General features: G+C 37.9%; 1 protein-coding gene across 8 annotated transcripts in view; it reads left to right on the forward strand.

The window, feature by feature from the left end:
* GOLGB1 (golgin B1) overlaps positions 1-19,260 on the forward strand; it is a gene marked incomplete at its 5' end in the record, with an annotated part of 66,869 nt that overhangs the window by 11,651 nt on the left and 35,958 nt on the right. For all 8 annotated transcript variants that reach the window (XM_079704187.1, XM_079704186.1, XM_079704188.1 and 5 more), the window contains 3 exons: positions 925-1,327; positions 2,346-2,461; positions 18,766-18,880. In XM_079704187.1, coding sequence (XP_079560313.1) covers positions 925-1,327; positions 2,346-2,461; positions 18,766-18,880 — 634 coding nt within the window. The remainder of the gene's footprint in view (positions 1-924; positions 1,328-2,345; positions 2,462-18,765; positions 18,881-19,260) is intronic.

Genomic DNA, 19,260 nt, shown 5'->3' on the forward strand with positions numbered 1-19,260 from the left:
TGTGTTGCTCTGGTATGTTGGTTCTTTCTTGGCCTGGTATGTTGGTTCTTTCTTGGCCTCGCTCCTTTCCTTATCTGCTATAGATCTGCGACTGACCATTTGGACTACTCCTTTACCAGCCCTTGGATGCCCTATGTCCCTGCCCCTTCACATCCAGGGAGCCAAATCCTAATGTGGAATCAGTGCTATGGTCCACATTCTCTGCTTGTTCATCTGGGTCCTGCATGCTGCTGGAGAAAGTCATATCCTTTCTTCTTAATTTTCAACTCTCCTTGAGAACGACTGTCTTTCTTGCATAGAAACATGTTCCCATATCTCCAGTTCTAACAGAACCCATACCCTGACCCTGAGTCCCCTTTCTGGCTGTCATTGGTTAGTCAGGTTCAAATCCCAGTTGTGCTACTTACTAGATAGGTACTATGGAGATAGTTACATATGTGTGACTTTATGGTAAGTTTCCCTTCTCTGCTCCTTTTAGTACCTTATAAGTATCTCTCTCATGGCCTCTAATATTTTGTATTGTAATGATCTGTTTAAGTGTGACTCTCCCACTGAACTCTGAGTTCCTTGAGGGCAGGGACTGGATCCATTTATTCAGTATTTATTGAGTACCACGTACTCAGTATGCCAGATATTATGCTAGATGCTGGAGAACAGTGATGATAAAACAGACACAGTCCCTTTCCTTATTGAACTAATTTTGTATTGGGAGACACATAAGTGAAAAGCTAATGACACAAATAAATATATATATGAATAGAAACTGTCAAAAGTATCAAGAAGCAAAAACAAAGGGTCTTATGGAATTGTAGGTTTGGTCCTGAGTGTCTAGGCCTGGGCTTCACCTAGAAGAGGCTGTTCACTATGCTTATTGAAATGAAAGAATGAATTTATGGTTCATGAGGCTTTGTCTTTTTTTCTTAGATTTTCTCCCAGCAGTTACAGCAGATAGAAGCTGAGCAGAGTACTTTAAGGAATACTATAGAAACAGAAAGACAGGAGTCCAAGATTCTGATGGAAAAGATGGAACTTGAAGTGTCAGAGAGAAAGCTATCTTTCCATAACCTGCAGGAAGAAATGCATCGTCTTCTAGAACAGCTTGAGCAGGCAGGTCAAGCCCAGGCTGAACTGCAGTCCCGGTACAGTGCTTTGGAGCAGAAGCACAAAACAGAAATGGCAGAGAAGACCTCTCACATTTTGAGTCTTCAAAAGACTGAACAAGAGCTGCACTCTGCCTGTGATGCCCTAAAGGATCAAAATTCAAAGCTTCTCCAAGATAAGAGTGAACAGGCAGCTCTTTCAGCTCAGGTCATTCAGCACCTGGAAGGTCAGTATTTGATTGCATTTGAAGCCCATTTGTCTAGCATCCCTTTAAAATTTCAGGGACCTCTTAGTGACATCATTTGCTTAAACCAATTGAATGAATAGAATGATTAAGAAAGGTGTCTCTTCTGAACTCTTTGTTGCATTTCTCCCATCTCTGACTGAAGTTATAATCTGGCTTAATAAAATTATTATTATAGTACTAAAAACTATTGATAGTAATGTGTCAGACATTAAAAAGAACCCTATGTGAAACATAACTGTGGTCTGAAGGGTTCACTGACTGAAATGAGTAGGATTTGAATTAATTTGTGGAAAACTCAGGCCAAATCAAGCTGCAAAGGTAGGGAGACTGAATTGCGTGGAGTCATCTTTACTTCTAAAGATGGATCTGAATGCTTTTCTTATAGGTGAAAATTTCTTTTTAAAGAAAACTTTTATCCTTTAAGGAGGTTTAAAGAAAACTTATTTTTTTTAAATGTGTTATTATTAAAGTAATACATGCCTCTGATTTAGTTTAATTCTAAAAGATTGGCATACAGGAAAGATTTTAGAAAGCATTAAATTGAAGATCTGTATTGAAGAGAGCTGAACATTAACCAAAAAGCCTTAAGGGACATTACATGGGAACAGTATGTTACATGAGCATGCTGTTCTCTTAATTGAACCATGTTCATGTTTAAAACTGTGCTATAGAATCTCAGTAGGATTTATAATGCTTATGTGGAGAGTGAAGAAAATAAAATAAAAAACACTAAGGGCATTTTCAAGGGGGAAAGGAAAAATGACTTTTTAAAAAAATACCTAGACCTGTTTTATTTTACCTTTGAAGGAGGTTTACTGAGATTTCCTTTGGTCCTTGAGAGCATTTAAACAATTTATAAAATGTTGGTATTGACATCGTAATTTTAATTAAGATAACTGAACTAGAATAAACAGCATATGGTGTATCCCTAGAAGATAACTCACTAAGTTTCAGGCTTGAGGCAAAGATCATTTCAATTTTATTTTCTTTTCCTTAGATCAACTCCAGGAAAAATCCGAAGAAATCAACCAATTTCTAAATAAGGCAACATTGCTAAAACATGAAATAGCATCTCAGACTTCTTTGCCAGATGTTTCTAACGAAGGCACACAGGTAATTAAATGTGTACTTCTTTTTTTTTTTTTTTGCGGTACGCGGGCCTCTCACTGTTGTGGCCTCTCCCATTGTGGAGCACAGGCTCCGGATGCGCAGGCTCCCGACGCGCAGGCTCAGCGGCCATGGCTCACGGGCCCAGCCGCTCTGCGGCATGTGGGATCTTCCTGGACTGGGGCACGAACCCGTGTCCCCTGCATCGGCAGGCGGACTCTCAACCACTGCGCCACCAGGGAAGCCCTAAATGTGTACTTCTTATGAATATGATCTATTTGTCTTTGCTGTATCTATACTCGGGTGTTCTAATAGAATTTATTCCATAAAGCAGTATAAGCCTTCTCTCTTTTCTGCCTGATAAAATGCTTTTTTGGAGCCAATTCTATTTGAAAGGAATCATGAAAGACAGTAGTGTCCCAACAATGAATAATGAGAAAAAAGTAGACAATGAGCAGCATAACCTCAAGAGCCTTTCTAATTCTAAGGTCTTAGAACTCTGTATTGGAGATGAGTCATTAATTTTAATCTTATAATCAGCTTTCCCAGTTGAGAAATCAATTTTGTTTTTGGTAGACCGAGATTTGATCAGGTTTAAAGTATACAATTCAGTCTAACCAAACTTAAAAGTCTGTTGTAGAAATCATAATGCCCACATTAATCAGTTAACAGTAAAAAGTTTAATTTCCTGTTCATTGGCCAGTATATTCTCTCTGCTCTCTATAAAAGTCTCCAGGGAGCTAGCTATTAATCATTTAAATTTTAATCATTTAATTATATTATTGATTTTGGTCATTTAATCATATTATTGAGCTTGAATATCAGAACAAGGAGAGTTAGTTTGATGATCTTAATTAACTAGTGTCAAGCTGGGATAACTGGATTAATTCATCTCCATTATAAGATTATACCCTTCCAAACTGACATATATTGGTCAGCAGAGTCCCATAGTTCCTGGGCAGTACTGTGCACGGATAAAAATTTTTGCTTCCTGGTTTTTGGCATCTAGGCTTTCCAATCTCTTCTATTCTCCCTTTCTCAACTTTTTCCTCCAGTGTTTTGTTAAGACATTTTTCAGCAACTCTAAAAAATTCAGATTCCATATATATGTGTTAGCATACAGAATTTGTTTTTCTCTTTCTGACTTACTTCATTCTGTATGACAGACTCTAGGTACATCCACCTCACTACAAATAACTCAATTTTGTTTCTTTTTATGGCTGAATAATATTCCACTGTGTATATGTGCCACATCTTCTTTATACATTCATCTGTCAGTGGGCACTTAGGTTGCTTCCATGTCCTGGCTCTTGTAAATAGAGCTGCAACGTTGTGGTACATGACTCTTTTTGAATTATGGTTTTCTCAGGATATATGCCCAGTAGTGGGATTGCTGGGTCGTATGGTAGTTCTATTTTTAGTTTTTTAAGGAACCTCCATACTGTTCTCCATAGTGGCTGTATCAATTTACATTCCCACCAGCAGTACAAGAGGGTTCCCTTTTCTCCACACCCTTCCAGCATTTATTGCTTGTAGATTTTTTTGATGATGGCCATTCTGACATGTGTGAGATGATATCTCATTGTAGTTTTGATTTGCATTTCTCTAATGATCAGTGATGTTGAGCATCCTTTCATATGTTTGTTGGCAATCTGTATATCTTCTTTGGAGAAATGTCTATTTAGGTCTTCTGCCCATTTTTGGATTGGGTTGTTTCTTTTTTTGATACTGAGCTGCACGAGCTGCTTGTAAATTTTAGAGATTAATCCTTTGTCATTTGCTTCATTTGCAAATATTTTCTCCCATTCTGAGGGTTGTCTTTTGGTCTTGTTTATGGTTTCCTTTGCTGTGCAAAAGCTTTGAAGTTTCATTCGGTCCCATTTGTTTTTTTTTGTTTTTATTTCCATTTCTCTAGGAGGTGGGTCAAAAAATATCTTGCTGTGATTTATGTCATAGGGTGTTGGACCTATGTTTTCCTCTAAGAGTTTGATAGTGTCTGGCCTTACATTTATGTGTTTAATCCATTTTGAGTTTATTTTTGTGTATGGTGTTAGGGAATGTTCTAATTTCATTCTTTTACATGCAGCTGTTCAGTTTTCCCAGCACCACTTATTGAAGAGGCTGTCTTTTCTCCATTGTATATTCTTGCCTCCTTTATCAAAAACAAGGTGACCATATGTGCGTGGGTTTATCTCTAGGCTTTCTATCCTGTTCCATTTATCTATATTTCTGTTTTTGTGCCAGTACCACACTGTCATGATTACTGTAGCTTTGTAGTATAGTCTGGAGTCCGGGAGCCCGACTCCTCCAGCTCCTAAAAAAAAAACAATGGTTCTGAAGAATGTAGGGGCAGGACAGGAAGAGAATGGACTTGAGGACACGGGAAGGGGGAAGGGTAAGCTGGGAAGAAGTGAGAGAGTGGCATGGACATATATACGCTACCAAATGTAAAATAGATAGCTAGTGGGAAGCAGCCTCATAGCACAGGGAGATCATCTCGGTGCTTTGTGACCACCTAGAGGGGTGGGATGGAGAGAGTTGGGGGGAGACGCAAGAGGGAGGAGATATGGGCATATATGTATATGTATAGTTGATTCACTTTGTTAAAAAGCAGAAACTAACACACTATTGTAAAGCAATTATACTCCAATAAAGATGTTTAAAAAAACAAAAAATAAATAAAAATAAAAACAAAAATTCAAAGAATTTTGTAGTGAACACCTGCATACTCACCATCTAGATTCTATTAATATTTACTATATTTGCTTCATCATATATCTATCCATTTATCCATCTACCAATTCATCTTAATTTTTTATACTTTTCACAGTAAGTTGTAGACATCAGTACATTTTTCTCTAAATATTTCAGCATGCATATCATTGGCTAGATTTTACTATTTGTTTATAGTTCTTTTTCTTTTGAAGTGAGATTTACAAAACATGAAATGTACAGGTATTAAGTGTACCATTCATTGAGTTTTATCAAATGTGTTACCCAAATCCCTATCAAGGTATATTACCCTACAAAGTACCCTTTTGCAGTCAACCACATTACTCCCCTCCAGAGATGAACCAATATTCTATATTTTCACCGTAGATTAATTTTGCATGTTTTATATCCTATAAATGTAATCATACATTTGTGTTATTTTGTAGGAAAACTTCTTTCACTCAGCACATTTTGAGATTCAAGTATATTATCATTTATATCATAATTTATTCTTTTACATTGCTGAGAAGTATTCCATTTTATGAATATACTGTATTTGCCTTTTGCATGACTGTGCTATAATTTCCTTTTGATGGATAACTGGTCTTTTTATGCTTTGGGTATTATGAATTAAGCTGCTATGGACATTCTTGTACAAGTATTTGTGTGGACATATGTTTTCATTTGTCTTCATTAAATGCTAGTTGAGGAATTTCTGGGCCATAGAGTAAGAATATATTTAGCTTTATAGGGAAATGCCGGATCTTCTTCCAAAGTGATTATATTGTTTATACTCTCACCTAAAATATATGAGAGTTCTGGTTGCTCTACATCTTCTCTAAGATTTGGTATTATCAATTTTTAAAATTTTAGCCATTTTAATGGGTGTGTAGTGGTAGGTCAATGTGGTTTCAATTTGCATCTCCCCAATGACAAATGATGTTGAACTTGTTTACTTGAGATTCTTGGACATTTGTATATCTTCTTTTGGTAAAGTATCTGTTCATGTCATTTCCTCATTTTAAAAATTGACTTTTTTGCCTATTTATCAAGTTGTAGTAATTCTTTATACATCCTGAATGCCAATTTATTATCAGGCATGTTTGGTAAATATTTTCTCCCATGCTGTGTCTTGCTTCTTTTTCTTTTTAAATTTTTTTAAATTGAAAATCACATATTGAATTTTTTTTTATTACAAGTAGAATTTCTTTTTTAATATTTATTTATTTATTTATTTGGTTGCACCGGGTCTTAGTTGTGGCAGGTGGACTCCTTAGTTGCGGCTCACCGGCTTCTTAGTGTGGCATGCGAACTCTTATTTGGGGCATGCATTTGGAATCTAGTTCCCTGACCAGGGATCAAACCTGGGCCCCCTGCATTGGCAGCGCGGAGTCTTATCCACTGCACCACAAGGGAAGTCCCCGTGGCTTGCTTCTTATCCATTTTCTTCATGATGTTCTTTAATTAGCAGACATTTAAAATTTTGATAAAGTCTATTATTTATCTTTTTTTTTTCTGGTTATAATTTTCTTTGTCCTGTGTGTGAAACCTTTGCTTAACCCCAAGTCATGAAGATATTCTCTTATGTTTTCTTCCACAAGCTATATAGTTTTAGCTTTCACAGTTAAGTCTCTGAACCTCAGTAAATTTTTGTGTGTGGTGTAAGATAAGGGTCAAGTTTTATTTTTTTCCCTATATGGATATCCAATTGTCTCTGCACCATTTCTTGAAAAGACTTTACTTTCCTCATTGGATTGCTTTGGTACCTTTGTTGAAAACAAATGATTAATAGGTCTATTTATGAGCTTTCTAGTCTATGAGCTTTCTAGTCTAGTCTAGCCAATTCTTAGGCCTGTATCATATTTTTTTTCAGTCAAGGCTTTATTGGGGCAACAGGGGGAAGTGAGAACAAGTAACAGGTTCCCTTGCTGGCTGGCTCCCTGAGGGGAGGCGAGCTTGTTCCTTATATGGGGTGATGGTAGGAGTGTGTCCAGGGGTCTTGCTGGAGGGGTGGCTTAGGTGGTTTGCCCACCCCTAAGGTGGTGTTGTGGCATATGCTCAGTACCCTGCTTTTGCTCCCAATACCCTGTTTTTGCTCCAAGCTCTTCAAAAGTGGCAGTTGGGTGTTTTTGGTCTCTTTGTATCTTTTGGGTCCAGAATTTGCCCCAACTGCACATGCATGCAGTTATTTTTAGTCCCATATAGTTTCTTTGTATTTTGTTGCTGGAGGAGATGTTTGTCCAGGTGCAAGCACTGCAGCACTGCAGCAAAGGGTCCCAGGTCCCAGCCTGTCTCATCCCCCACTGAGAGACTCTACACCCTTATTCTTAAGGGGTAAGGGACCGAAGGTCTCTTCTTCTGAAACTTCTTCCTGCATAAGGGGACAGGGGCCACAGACCCTAGCCCCTAGCGGTGTAGAAGTCTCTTGCTGACTGTCCCAAGGACCTGTGGGATCTGGGCCACTTTCTGCTGGAATGGGCTGAATTCCTTGAGCCATCATGAGCCTTATTTCAAATTGTCGGAGCCTAGAAGACACAAACTCAATCAAAATGTTAAACAAACAAGGGCTAAAAAGGAGAAAAACAACAATAGCCATTAAAGGGCCTAGAAAGGGAAGGAACCAGGTTACCTTGGGAGGGCTTCCTTAACTGTTGACCTGACAGGGGAGGCATTGTTGCCCCTGCCAAGAAGCCATTCTGTTTGGGTGTATATTTTTGTTAATCTCGGGGTTAAAGTTCAACATGTTTCTCTATTTTTAGACTGGAAGGAAGGTCTGGACCTCTTGGTCCCAGGTCTCCTTCTTGGACCGAAAAGTCTTAGTCACAGGTTTACAACAATAGGGAAGACAACAGAGTACTAGTCAAAATATAGCCTAAATCAGTATGACTGAAAAGAAAAGGGTTATGAGAAAACAAAAACCTCCTGCCAGAAAGCTTTTTTTTTTTTAAATTTTGTGGTACGCGGGCCTCTCACTGTTGTGGCCTCTCCCGTTGTGGAGCACAGGCTCCGGACACACAGACTCAGCAGCCATGGCTCACGGGCCTAGCCGCTCTGCGGCATGTGGGATCTTCCCGGACCGGGGCATGAACCCGTGTCCCCTGCATCGGTAGGCGGACTCTCAACTACTGCGCCACCAGGGAAGCCCCAGAAAGCTTTTTATACCTTGTGGTATCCAAGAGAACAAACTGGAGAACCAGTTTTCAGTTTCCCTGCCCATATTGAATAGCGAGGATTGGTGGTTAATTGTCTGCTGAAACCAGGTGGTTTGTTGTCAGATATTCTCAATGTTGGTTTCTACCTGGTATGGGCATCAGGGCTGTTTTCTTTGCCTCCCGATCTGCCCTGTTCCCTTAGGTAATTTGAGAATTTTCCTTTTGGTGCCCACAGCTGTGAATGACTTCTACTAGTTTTGATTTTTGAGCACTTCTATGAGTTGTAATATCTCAGCCCCATATGTTACAGTGGAATTTTTTGCATTTAAAAGTCCTCTTTCTTTCCAGATTAGCTGCATGGGCATGTAAAACAAGGAAGGCATATGTATATATATTTAAAATTTATTCATTTTATTTATTTATTTTTGGCTGCATTGGGTCTTCGTTGCTGTGCACAGGCTTTCTCTAGTTGCGGCGAGCAGGGACTACTCTTTGTTGCAGTGCATGGGCTTCTCATTGTGGTGGCTTCTCTTGTTGCGGAGCACGGGCTCTAGGCACGCGGGCTTCAGTAGTTGTGGCACGCGGGCTAAATAGTTGTGGCTCGCGGGGTCTAGAGCGCAGGCTCAGTAGTTGTGGCGCGCAGGGGTCTAGAGCGCAGGCTCAGTTAGTTGCTCCATGGCATGTGGGATCTTCCCAGACCAGGGCTTGAACCTGCGTCCCCTGCACTGGCAGGCGGATTCTTAACCACTGCGCCACCAGGGAAGCCCGGAAGGCATATTTTGAGTCTGTATATATATTTATAATTTTCCTTCCCCCAGAGTTAAGGCTCAAGTTAGGGCTATTAGCTCAGCCCTCTGGGCTGAAGTGTTAGGTGGCAAAGGTTTTGCTTATATAACACTATAAGTGCTCACAGTAGCATACCCTGCCCTCCTGACTCCATCTGTAATGAAACTACTGCCATCAGTAAACCATTCTTCCTCGGGGTTTTCTATGGCCTGGTCTGTTATATCAGGCCTACAGGCATAAACCTAGTCAAAGGTTTCAAGGCAGGAATGTGTTAGTTCTGGGCCTTCAGCCAGCCTTAGAGCAGCCAGATTGAGGGTGTGGCAAGTTTTGAGGGTTAGTTCTGGGGAGTCAAGGAGTAAAGCCTGCTACTTAGTAAGGCAGCCTCCAGTTAGCTAATGGTGGCCTTTAATTTCCAGAATCTTTTGTACTTGATGAGGGGTCTGTACTTCCAGTGGCTGTCTAAAGGTAAGCTTGTTAGCTTCTTCCACTAATAAAGCAGTGGCAGCTACCACCCGGAAGCAGCCATGTCAACCTTGGGCCATGGAATTTAGTTGTTTGGAAAAATAGCCTATAGGTTGAGGAACTTCTCCTAGCTTTTGTACAAGGACTCCCATAGCTGTGCCCTGTTTTTCAGCAATGTACAAGATAAATGGCTTTTTTAAATTGGGGAGACCCAGAGCAAAAGCTTTGGTGAGGGTCTGTTTGATCTTATTAAAAGCCCTTTCTTGTTCCCCAGTCCAAAGTAATGGCTCTGTATCTGGGCCTTTAGTGGCTTCATATAGAGGCTTAGCCATTAGCCTGAATCCTGGAATCCAAATTCTGCAAAATCCTGCCATGCCTAAGAAAGCATGAGGATTTTTTTTTGGTCTTTGGGGCGCTTAGTTCTAATATAGCTTCTTTTCTATCTGGAGATAGCTGTCTGCTTCCAGGGTTTATAATATATCCCAGATATTTAACTTGTTACTTTGAGATTTGTGCTTTTTTCTAGAAGATCCTGTAACCCTGGGTCCCAAGGACATTAAGGACTTAAATGGTATTTTGATCTGAGGCCTCCATGGTGGGACTACATATTCATATGTCATCTACATACTGTAGACTGGCCCCTTCTTTTAGGTGTATTTCCCTTAGTTTTTTTTTTTTAAATAAATAATTTATTTATTTATATTTTTGGCTGCGTTGGGTCTTCGTTGCTGTGCGCGTGCTTTCTCTAGTTGTGGCGAGCTGGAGCGACTCGGTTTCTTCTCTTGTGGAGCACGGGCTCTCGGCGCACAGGCTTCAGTAGTTGTGGCACATGGGCTTGGTAGTTGTGGCTTGCGGGCCCTAGAGTACAGGCTTAGTAGTTGTGGCGCACAGGCTTAGTTGCTCCATGGCATGTGGGGTCTTCCCTGACCAGGCCTCGAACCCGTGTCCTGTGCATTGGCAGGCAGATTCTTAACCACTGCGCCACCAGGAAGGTCCCTCCCTTAGTTCTTTTCTTAGGACCTGGGTGAACAAGTGTGGGCTGTCCTGAAACCCCTGAAGCAATACTGTCCAGGTGTATTATTGCATTTGACCTGAGTGGGGGTTAGTCTACTAAAACGCAAACAGATACTGAGATGAGAGATGAACTGGGATGCAAAAGAAGGCATCCCTGAGGTCAAGCACTCCAGGAATCTGGACTAATATATTATAAGGATTGGCCACAAGGGGATGTATAGGGACCACTGCATCATTTACTGCTCTAAGGTCTTGTACCATTCGATATTCCCTGTTTGGCTTAACAACTGGCAGAATAGGGGTACCGTATGGAGACTGACAGAGCACTAAGAGGCCACGTCTTAAAAATTTATGTATGAGGGGTCGCAAACGTTTTTTTGCTTCCAACTTTATGGGGTACTGTCTCTTGTTAGAATAAGTGACTTCTGGCTTAAGGCTAATTTTTACAGGTTGAGCATTTATAGCCTTCCCAGGGATTCCTTTGTCCCAAACTGCAGGGTTTACTGTGTGTAGAATATGGCTGGGAATAGGCCCTTGTTCTTCCAGTTGATTTGTCTTAGTCAGAATCAAGATAAGGGGCTGCTTTGGGCCTCCTAACTGTAATATGGCTCCAAGGGAGCCCAGAAGGTCTCTCCCCAGTAGTGGGATAGGACACTCAGGCCCAACTAAAAAGGTACATGAGATCAAACACTGTTCACATAGGCAAGTGAGAGGCCCAGTGAAGTAACGGGTGTGAGGCTTTCCATCAACACCAGTCACAGTACAGCTTTTGGAGGAAGGAGGCCCAGTGTGAGAGATCAGGACAGAGTAAGTGGCTCCAGTATCACTTAAAAAATTGATTTTCTTACCTGCTATGTCAAGAACAACCCAGGCCTCCTTGATGGAGATAGACGTCTTGTTGCGGGGAGCCACCAGAATCCCCAGGCCCGCTCAGTCGTCCAGCATGGCCATCTCAGGAGAGGGAGCCCCCCAAACAAGAGGTTCAGGTGGCTACTTGTCACCCACAGGGAAGCTGCATTCAGTGGTCCCGGAGGTGCCCAGGTCCTCTCCCCGGAAGAGGACAACTGCCCCACATTGAGCACCGTCAATCTGATACTGAACAGGGTTCTTGGCCTTCCCCAATCAATGGAAATTGATTAGAGGCCAGACAAGAAATTCAGGCAAGGCTTTATTGGGGCCCCTGCTGCAGCAGGGCAGAGTGAGAACAAGTGATAAGTTCCTTTGCTTGCTCGGTCCTGCCTGTATCACATTGTTTTCATTACTGTAGTTTGTAGTTAGTCTTGAAGTCAGGTAGTATAAGTCCTCTGACTTTGTTCTTCTTTTCAAGATTGCATTGATTATTCTAGGTTCTTTGCATTTCCACAGAAGTTATACAATCAACTGTCTCATATTCTATTTGAAAAAAAGAAGAAGCTGGATGGGATTTTGAATTGGCATTGTGTTGAATCTATAGATCACTTTAGGGAGAATTGACATCTTAATACTACTGAACTTTTCAATCCATGAGTATAGTATCTTTCTTCACTTATTACGATCTTCTTTAATTTCTTTCAGCAATGGTTTGTAGTTTTGGTTGGAGGAGTTGTGCACATTTTAAAATTTATTCTGAAATAGTTCATATTTTTTAATGCTGTTGTGGGTGGAATTTATTCTAATTACACCTTTCCAACTGTTTGCACTTTTATGTAAGTATACAATTGAATTTTGCTTATGTGAACTTGATATTTATTTTATTAATTCTAGTCTCATTCTGTAGATTCTTTAGGATTTTCTATAAAAACAATCATGTCATCTGCAAATAAAGACAAGTTTTACTTACTCCTTGCTAATCTTTATGCCTTTATTTATTTTTCATGCAATGGCTAGGACCTTCATAACACTGTTTAATAGAAGTGGTAAGACTGGGACTTCTTGAATTTTGCCTGATCTTAGGGGAAAGTATTTCATATTTCACCATTAGCTGTGTTACGAGTTTCAAGTTTTCATTAATCTTCTTTTTCAGATTGAGGACTTTACCCTCTATTCTTAATTTGGTAAGAATTGGTATTAAATTTTGCCAAATGCCTTATCTGCATTTATTGAAATGACCATATGGGTTTTCTTCTTTATTCTGTTCATATGGTACAGTACTTTAATTTTTGACTATTAAACCAACCTTGTATTGTTAGAATAAACCCAACTTGGTCATAAAGTATTATCCTTTTTATATATTACTGAATTTGATTTACTGCTATTTTTGGAAGCATTTTTGTATCCGTACTTATGAAGGACATTGGTCTTTGTTTTGGTCCTGAAGATTTTCCTTTGTTTTGTAGTACTTTGTCAGATTTTGGTATTATGGTTATTATGGCATAAAAAAAATGAGATGTGGAATGTTCCCTTTTATTTGAGAGTTTGTGTAAAATTGGTGTTATTTCTCAAGAATTTGAAAGAATTCACCAGTGAAACTATCTGGGTCTGGAGTTGATGATGAATTGAATTTCTTTTACAGATATAAGACTAATAAGATTTTCTTTTTCATCTTGTGCCAGTTGGATTTTAGTTTTGTTTTGTTTTGTCCGTTTCATTGAAGATGTCAAATTTTTGTTATAACCTTGGTTATAATATTCCATTTTTTATCCTTTTAATGCTTGTATGCTCTGTAGTGATACCCACCCCTACCCCAATCCCTATTTTTTTTTAATTAAGATATAATTGACATATAACATTGTGTAAGTTTAAGGTGTACAACTTGTTGATTTGATACATGTATATATTGCAATAGGGTTACCACCATAACATTAGCTAACACCTCCATCATGACACATAATTACAATTTCTTTTTTGTGGTGAGAACATTTACGATCTAGTCTCTTAGCAACTTTGAACTACATAATACATTATTGTTAACTATAATCACATTGTTGGGTGTTAGATCTTCAGAACTTTTTTATCTTCCATCTGCAAGTTTCTACTATTTGGCTGACATCTCCCCACTTTGTGCTTCATTTTCTTGATCAGACTTTAAACTAGAAATTATTTGACTTTTAAAAAAAATCTTTTCAAAGAACCAACTTTTGGCCTTGTCAATTTTCTCTAATGCTGGTCTGTTTTCACTTTTATTGATTTTTGTTCTTTGGTATTTCTTTCTATATATTTGGTTTTACTTTGCTCTTCTATTTCTAACTTCTTAAGGTGTAACTTTATATCAAACACTTCAGATCTTCTTTTCTCATTTAAACATTTAAAGTTACACAATTCCCTCTTAAGCACATGGTTTGATATGTTGTGTTGTTATCATTCAGTTTTTGAAGAGTTTTCTAATTCTCCTTATGATTTCTTCTTTGATCATGGATTATTTAGAAGTGTGTTATTTAATATCCAGATATTTGGTTTTATTTCTAGATATTTTATTATTATTGATTCCTAATTTAATTTCATAATGATCAGGTACTATGTTCTATATGATTTCAGTGCTTTGGAATTTATAGAGACTTGTTTTATGACATAGCATATGAAGTGTCTTGGTGAATGTAGCTTGTGCACTTGTAAAAAATGTATATTCTGTAGTTATTGGCTGTAACATTTTATAAATATCACTTAAATCATAGTATTATTCAAATTATATTTGACTGATTTTTGTCTAGTTGTTGAAACTTGACTGATTTTTTTTAGCATTTGACAAAATTTAATATCTATTCATAATAATAAATTCTTAACAAATTATACATAGACAGATGTAGCTTAATGTAATAAAGGCCATATACAACAAGCCCACAGCTAACATCATACTCAATGTTGAAAGGCTGAAAGCTTTTCCTCTAAGATCAGGAACTAGACAAAGGTGCCCACTCTCATCACTCCTATTCAACATAATAATGGAAGTCCTTGCAAGATCTGGAATAGCCAGGCAGTCCTGAGAAAGAACAAAGAGGGAGGCATAAAATTCTGGATTTCTTTTCTTTTCAATTCTGTGTTCCAGAGATTTGGAGAGGAATGAATGATGGGGATGGCTCCTTTCTCCGTGAAGTCTGGAGCCTTCTGTAGGAGAATCAAAGACTGGAGTTGACTTGAAAGCTGAGAGTTGGAATTATCTGGAGGCTTTTTCAACTCAATTCTGGCGCCAGGAGTAGGTTGACTTGAGTTTGCTGACATAATCACATGCCCTTCTCTTGTGGCTTGGCTGGTGTTCTGATTGCTATTTCTTCATTGGGATGATTTAGTTGTTCTTCTAAACAGAAAGTTATGAGATTCCTCGAGTTCTAGAGATCAGAAATCAAAATTGGTTTCACTGGCCAGAAGTCACGATGTCAGCTGAGCTGCAGGGAAGGAGGCTTTAGGGAAGAATTCATTTCCTCATTTTTTCCAGTGACTAGAGCTGTATTACTTACACCCTTGTTTCCTGGTTGTTCTTCTATCTTTAAAACCAGAAGCCTAACATCTTGTCTTAGTCATCAGGTTGCCTTCCAACTCTTGAAACTAGACTGATTTTTAAAGAGTTTATTTATTTATTTGTTTGTTTATTTATTTATTTTTGGCTGCATTGGGTTTTCGTTGCTCCGCTCAGGCTTTCTCTAGTTGTGGCGAGCGGGGACTACACTTTGTTGTGGTGCCCAGGCTTCTCATTGCGGTGGCTTCTCTTGTTGCAGAGTACAGGCTCTAGGCATGCAAGCTTCAATAGTTGTGGCACACTGGCTCAGTAATTGTAGCTCACTGGCTCTAGAGCACAGTCTCAGTAGTTGTGGCACACGGGCTTAGTTGCTCCATGGCATGTGGGATCTTCCCGGACCAGGGATCGAACCCATGTCCCCTGCATTGGCAGGCGGACTCAACCACTGCACCACCAGGGAAATCCTGCATACTTTTAAAGTATACAACTGGATAAGTTTTGACATACATGAAGTCATCACCATTATCAAGAAAATGAACATATTCATCACCCCCCAGTTTCTCATGCCCCCTTTTAATTTTTCTCTCACATCTCCCCCTACCCAGGCAACCACTTATCTTCTGTCATTATAGATTAGTTTGTATTTTGTAGAATTTTTAATAAATTATATGTGCTCTTTTTTTTTCCTGGCTTCTCTCACTCAGCATACTTATTTTGATGTTCATCCTATTGTATGCAGCAAGAATTCATTCCTTTGTATTGTTGAGGATATTGTACCTACCACAATTTGTTTATCCATTTACTTGTTGATGGACAAACTCAGATTGTTGACAATTTTTGGCTATTACAAATAAAGCTTCTATGAATATTCTTTTACAAATCTTTCTTTGGACCTGTGCTTTCTTTACTCTCAGTAAATACCTAGAAGTGAAGTGTCTGGATCATATGGGAGGTTTTAAGACCTTGGCAGTTTTCCAAAGTGGTGTTACCATTTTCTATTCCCAGCAGCAGTGTATGAGAGTTCCAGGGGTAAACCTCACTTGGTAGTGATATATTATCCTTATACTTGAATTCACTTGCTAAAAATTCTATTTGTTTCATAACTATTTGGCTGTTTAGGTTATCTGTTTCTTCTTGAGTGAGCTTTGGTGTTTTATATCTTTTAGGGGATTTGTCCATATAAAGTGTCAAATTTATAGGCAAATTTATATAAAGTTATTCATAATAGTCTCTAATTATTGTTTTAATATGTATAGAATCTGTAGTGATGTTACCTCTCCCATTTCTGATATTGGTAATTTGTGTTTTCTTTCTTACACAGGTTAGACTGTCCAGAGGTTTATTAACTTTACTGATCTCAAAACCAGCTTTGAGTTCATTTATTCTGCCTTGTTTTCTGTTTTCTATTTTATTGATTTCTACTTTGATCTTTATTATTTCCTTTCTTCTGTTTACTTTGGATTTGATATCCTCATTTCTTAGCTTCTTAAGGTGAAAGCTGAGGCCATTAGTTTGAGACCTTTCTTATTTCTAATATAGGCATTTTGCATTATAAATTCCCCCCCCCAAAATCTACTTTAGCAGTATCTCACAAGTTCTGTTGTATTTTCATTTTCACTCAGTTCACAATACTAATTTCCCTTTTAATTTCTTCTTTGCCCCTGGGTTACTTAGTTTCCAAATATTTGGGAGTCATATGTCTAGAGGTCTTTCTGTTATTGATTTTTATTTTAATTCCATTGTGGTCAGAGCACATACTTTATATGACTTGGCTCTTTAAGAATTGATTGAGACTTGTTTTATGGCCCAGAATATTGTCTGTTTTGGTAAATGTTCTATATGTACTTGAAAATAATGTGTAGTCTGCTGTTGTTTGCTGGAATGTTCTATAAATGCCAATCACATAAAGTTGATTGATAGTCTTATTCAAGTGTACTATGTCCTTGCTGCTTTTCTGCCTCTCAATTATTGAAATCCCATATTATAGTTGTGGATTTATTTACAGTTCTATCAGTTTTTACACCATGTATTTTCAAGCTGTGTTATTGGGGGCTTAGACATTTAGTATGTTTATGTCTTCTTGATTAAGTGACCCATTGATATTATGAAATGACCTTCCTTATCCCTGGTGACATTCTTTGCTGTGAGATGTACTTCTTTCTGATATTAATATAGCTATTCCACTTTTCTTTTGAGTAGTGTTAGCATGGTGTATCTTTTTTCACTCTTTAACTTATTTGTGTCTTTATATTTAAAGCTTATATGCAGCATAGAGTTTGAGCCTACTTCTTATCCAATCTGTCAATCTCTGCCTTTTACTTGGAGTGTTCAGACCATTTCCATTAATGTTGTCGTTGATATAGTTTTAAGTCTCTCACCTTGTTATTTGTTTTCCATTTTTCCAACTGTTTTCTTTTACTTTTTTACTTTTCCTTCCTTTTAAAAAATTGGTTGAGTATTTTTTATGATTCTGTTTTTCTCCCTTTTCAGCGTATTAGCTATAATTCTTTATTTTGTTATGGTAGTGACTGCATTAGGGATTATAGTCTGCATTTTTATCACAGTTACCTACATACAATATTGTGCTTCTTCAAGTATAGAATAAAAACCTTACAATTATATACTTCTATTTCTTCACTCTTGGGATTTATATTATTATTATTTTACTTATGCATATATTATAAACAAAAAGTACAAAAATATAGCATGTTATAAACAAAAATTTTTATTTTTGTTTAGTCATTTATCTTTTAGAAGATTCAAATAATAAGAAAATATACCTTAACTACCATTGCAGTTACCATTTCTGGTACTTTTCTTTAGGGTAGATCAAGAGTTGGCTGTCTTTTTCCATAAAGGGTCAAATGGTAAATATTTTAGGCTTTTAGGCCATAAATAAAACTTTATATACAAAAACAGGTGGAAGGCTCCAAATTTTGCCAAACTCTGGTGTAGTTTCATATTTCCATCTGGTTTTGTTTTCCTTCTGCCTAAAGGACTTCTTTTAATGTGTGAGTGCTGGCATGAGCACGCAAGTCTGCTGGTGATGGGTTCTTATAGCTCTTGTGTGTTCGAAGACATTTTTATCTCTCCATTGTTTTTAAAAGATATTTTTAAAAGCTGACTAGAGAAGCTACATTGATAGGTTTTTTTTTTTCTCTTTCAGTACTTTAAGGCTATTACTCTACTATCTTTTTTCTTGCATTTTGTTTTTGACAAGAAATCTGTTATCCTTGTCTTTTTTTTTTTTCCCCCTGGCTGCTTTTAGGATTTTATCACTGGTTTTGAGCACTTGGGTTATGATGTGCCTTTGCATAGTTTTCTTCATGTTTCTTTTTCTTGGAGTTTGCCTTTTGAATCTCTATGTTTATAGTTTTCATCAATTTGGAAATTTTTCTGCCATTAATTAGTCAAATATTTTTTTTGACCCTCTCCCTTCCTTTGGAGACTCCAATTCCACATACATTAGATTACTTGAAGTTTTTCCAGAACTCATAATGCACTTTTAGTTTTTTGGATTCTGAAAATTTTCTTTCATGTGCAATAGACTTGGGATTTCTCTCTTTGTAATCCAGACTTCAGTCTTAAATTCAAAAGCCAGTGAATTGGAAATTTGTATGAAAGATTTTCTCTTTCTGTCTTCAGATGAAAAGTATTACTTTAAAGGTTACCTAGGCAGATAAGTAGATGCTATTTTAAAAGTATTTTCATGGCTGGAGAACTTTTAGAAGACAAAAATGCCAGAGGCTGTCTGGACATTAGTATGAGAGTTTTGTACTGGAGAATCATTAATTTGTTGTCTTTCTACAATTTAGGCAGTCACTGAGGAGAGTATTGCCTTTTTGCAGAAGAGAGTAGTAGAACTAGAGAATGAAAAGGGAGACTTGCTCTTTAATTCTATAGAGCTGGAGCAGCTGAAAGCTGAGAATGGTACGTATAAATGAAAACCATAATTCTCTGACTTCTTAACCCACAAGTGCCTCTACTTTTATCACTATATATGTATAACATATAGATTCTCTGATAATAAAGATCTTAGCATGGTTGGTGATTATTGAAGTTAGGATTAATACACATTAAACAATTTAAGCACAATACCAGTGTTTACATAAGTATAACATTTTGCAGTATGGGCTATAGATGCTGCAGGAGATCTGTATTATATTCATTTTGGAGTGGCCAAGGAATCTTCTCAGAAGTATGGCTTGAATAGGACCTTAATAAGACAATGAATTTTTAAATAGTCAAAATAAAGAGAGAAAAGACTTTCCCAGTAATAAATTTGTGGGGTGAGATAACAGAGATCAGTA

Source organism: Hyperoodon ampullatus, assembly GCF_949752795.1.
Source record: "Hyperoodon ampullatus genome assembly, chromosome: 5".
NCBI classification, from domain to species: Eukaryota; Metazoa; Chordata; class Mammalia; order Artiodactyla; family Ziphiidae; genus Hyperoodon; species Hyperoodon ampullatus.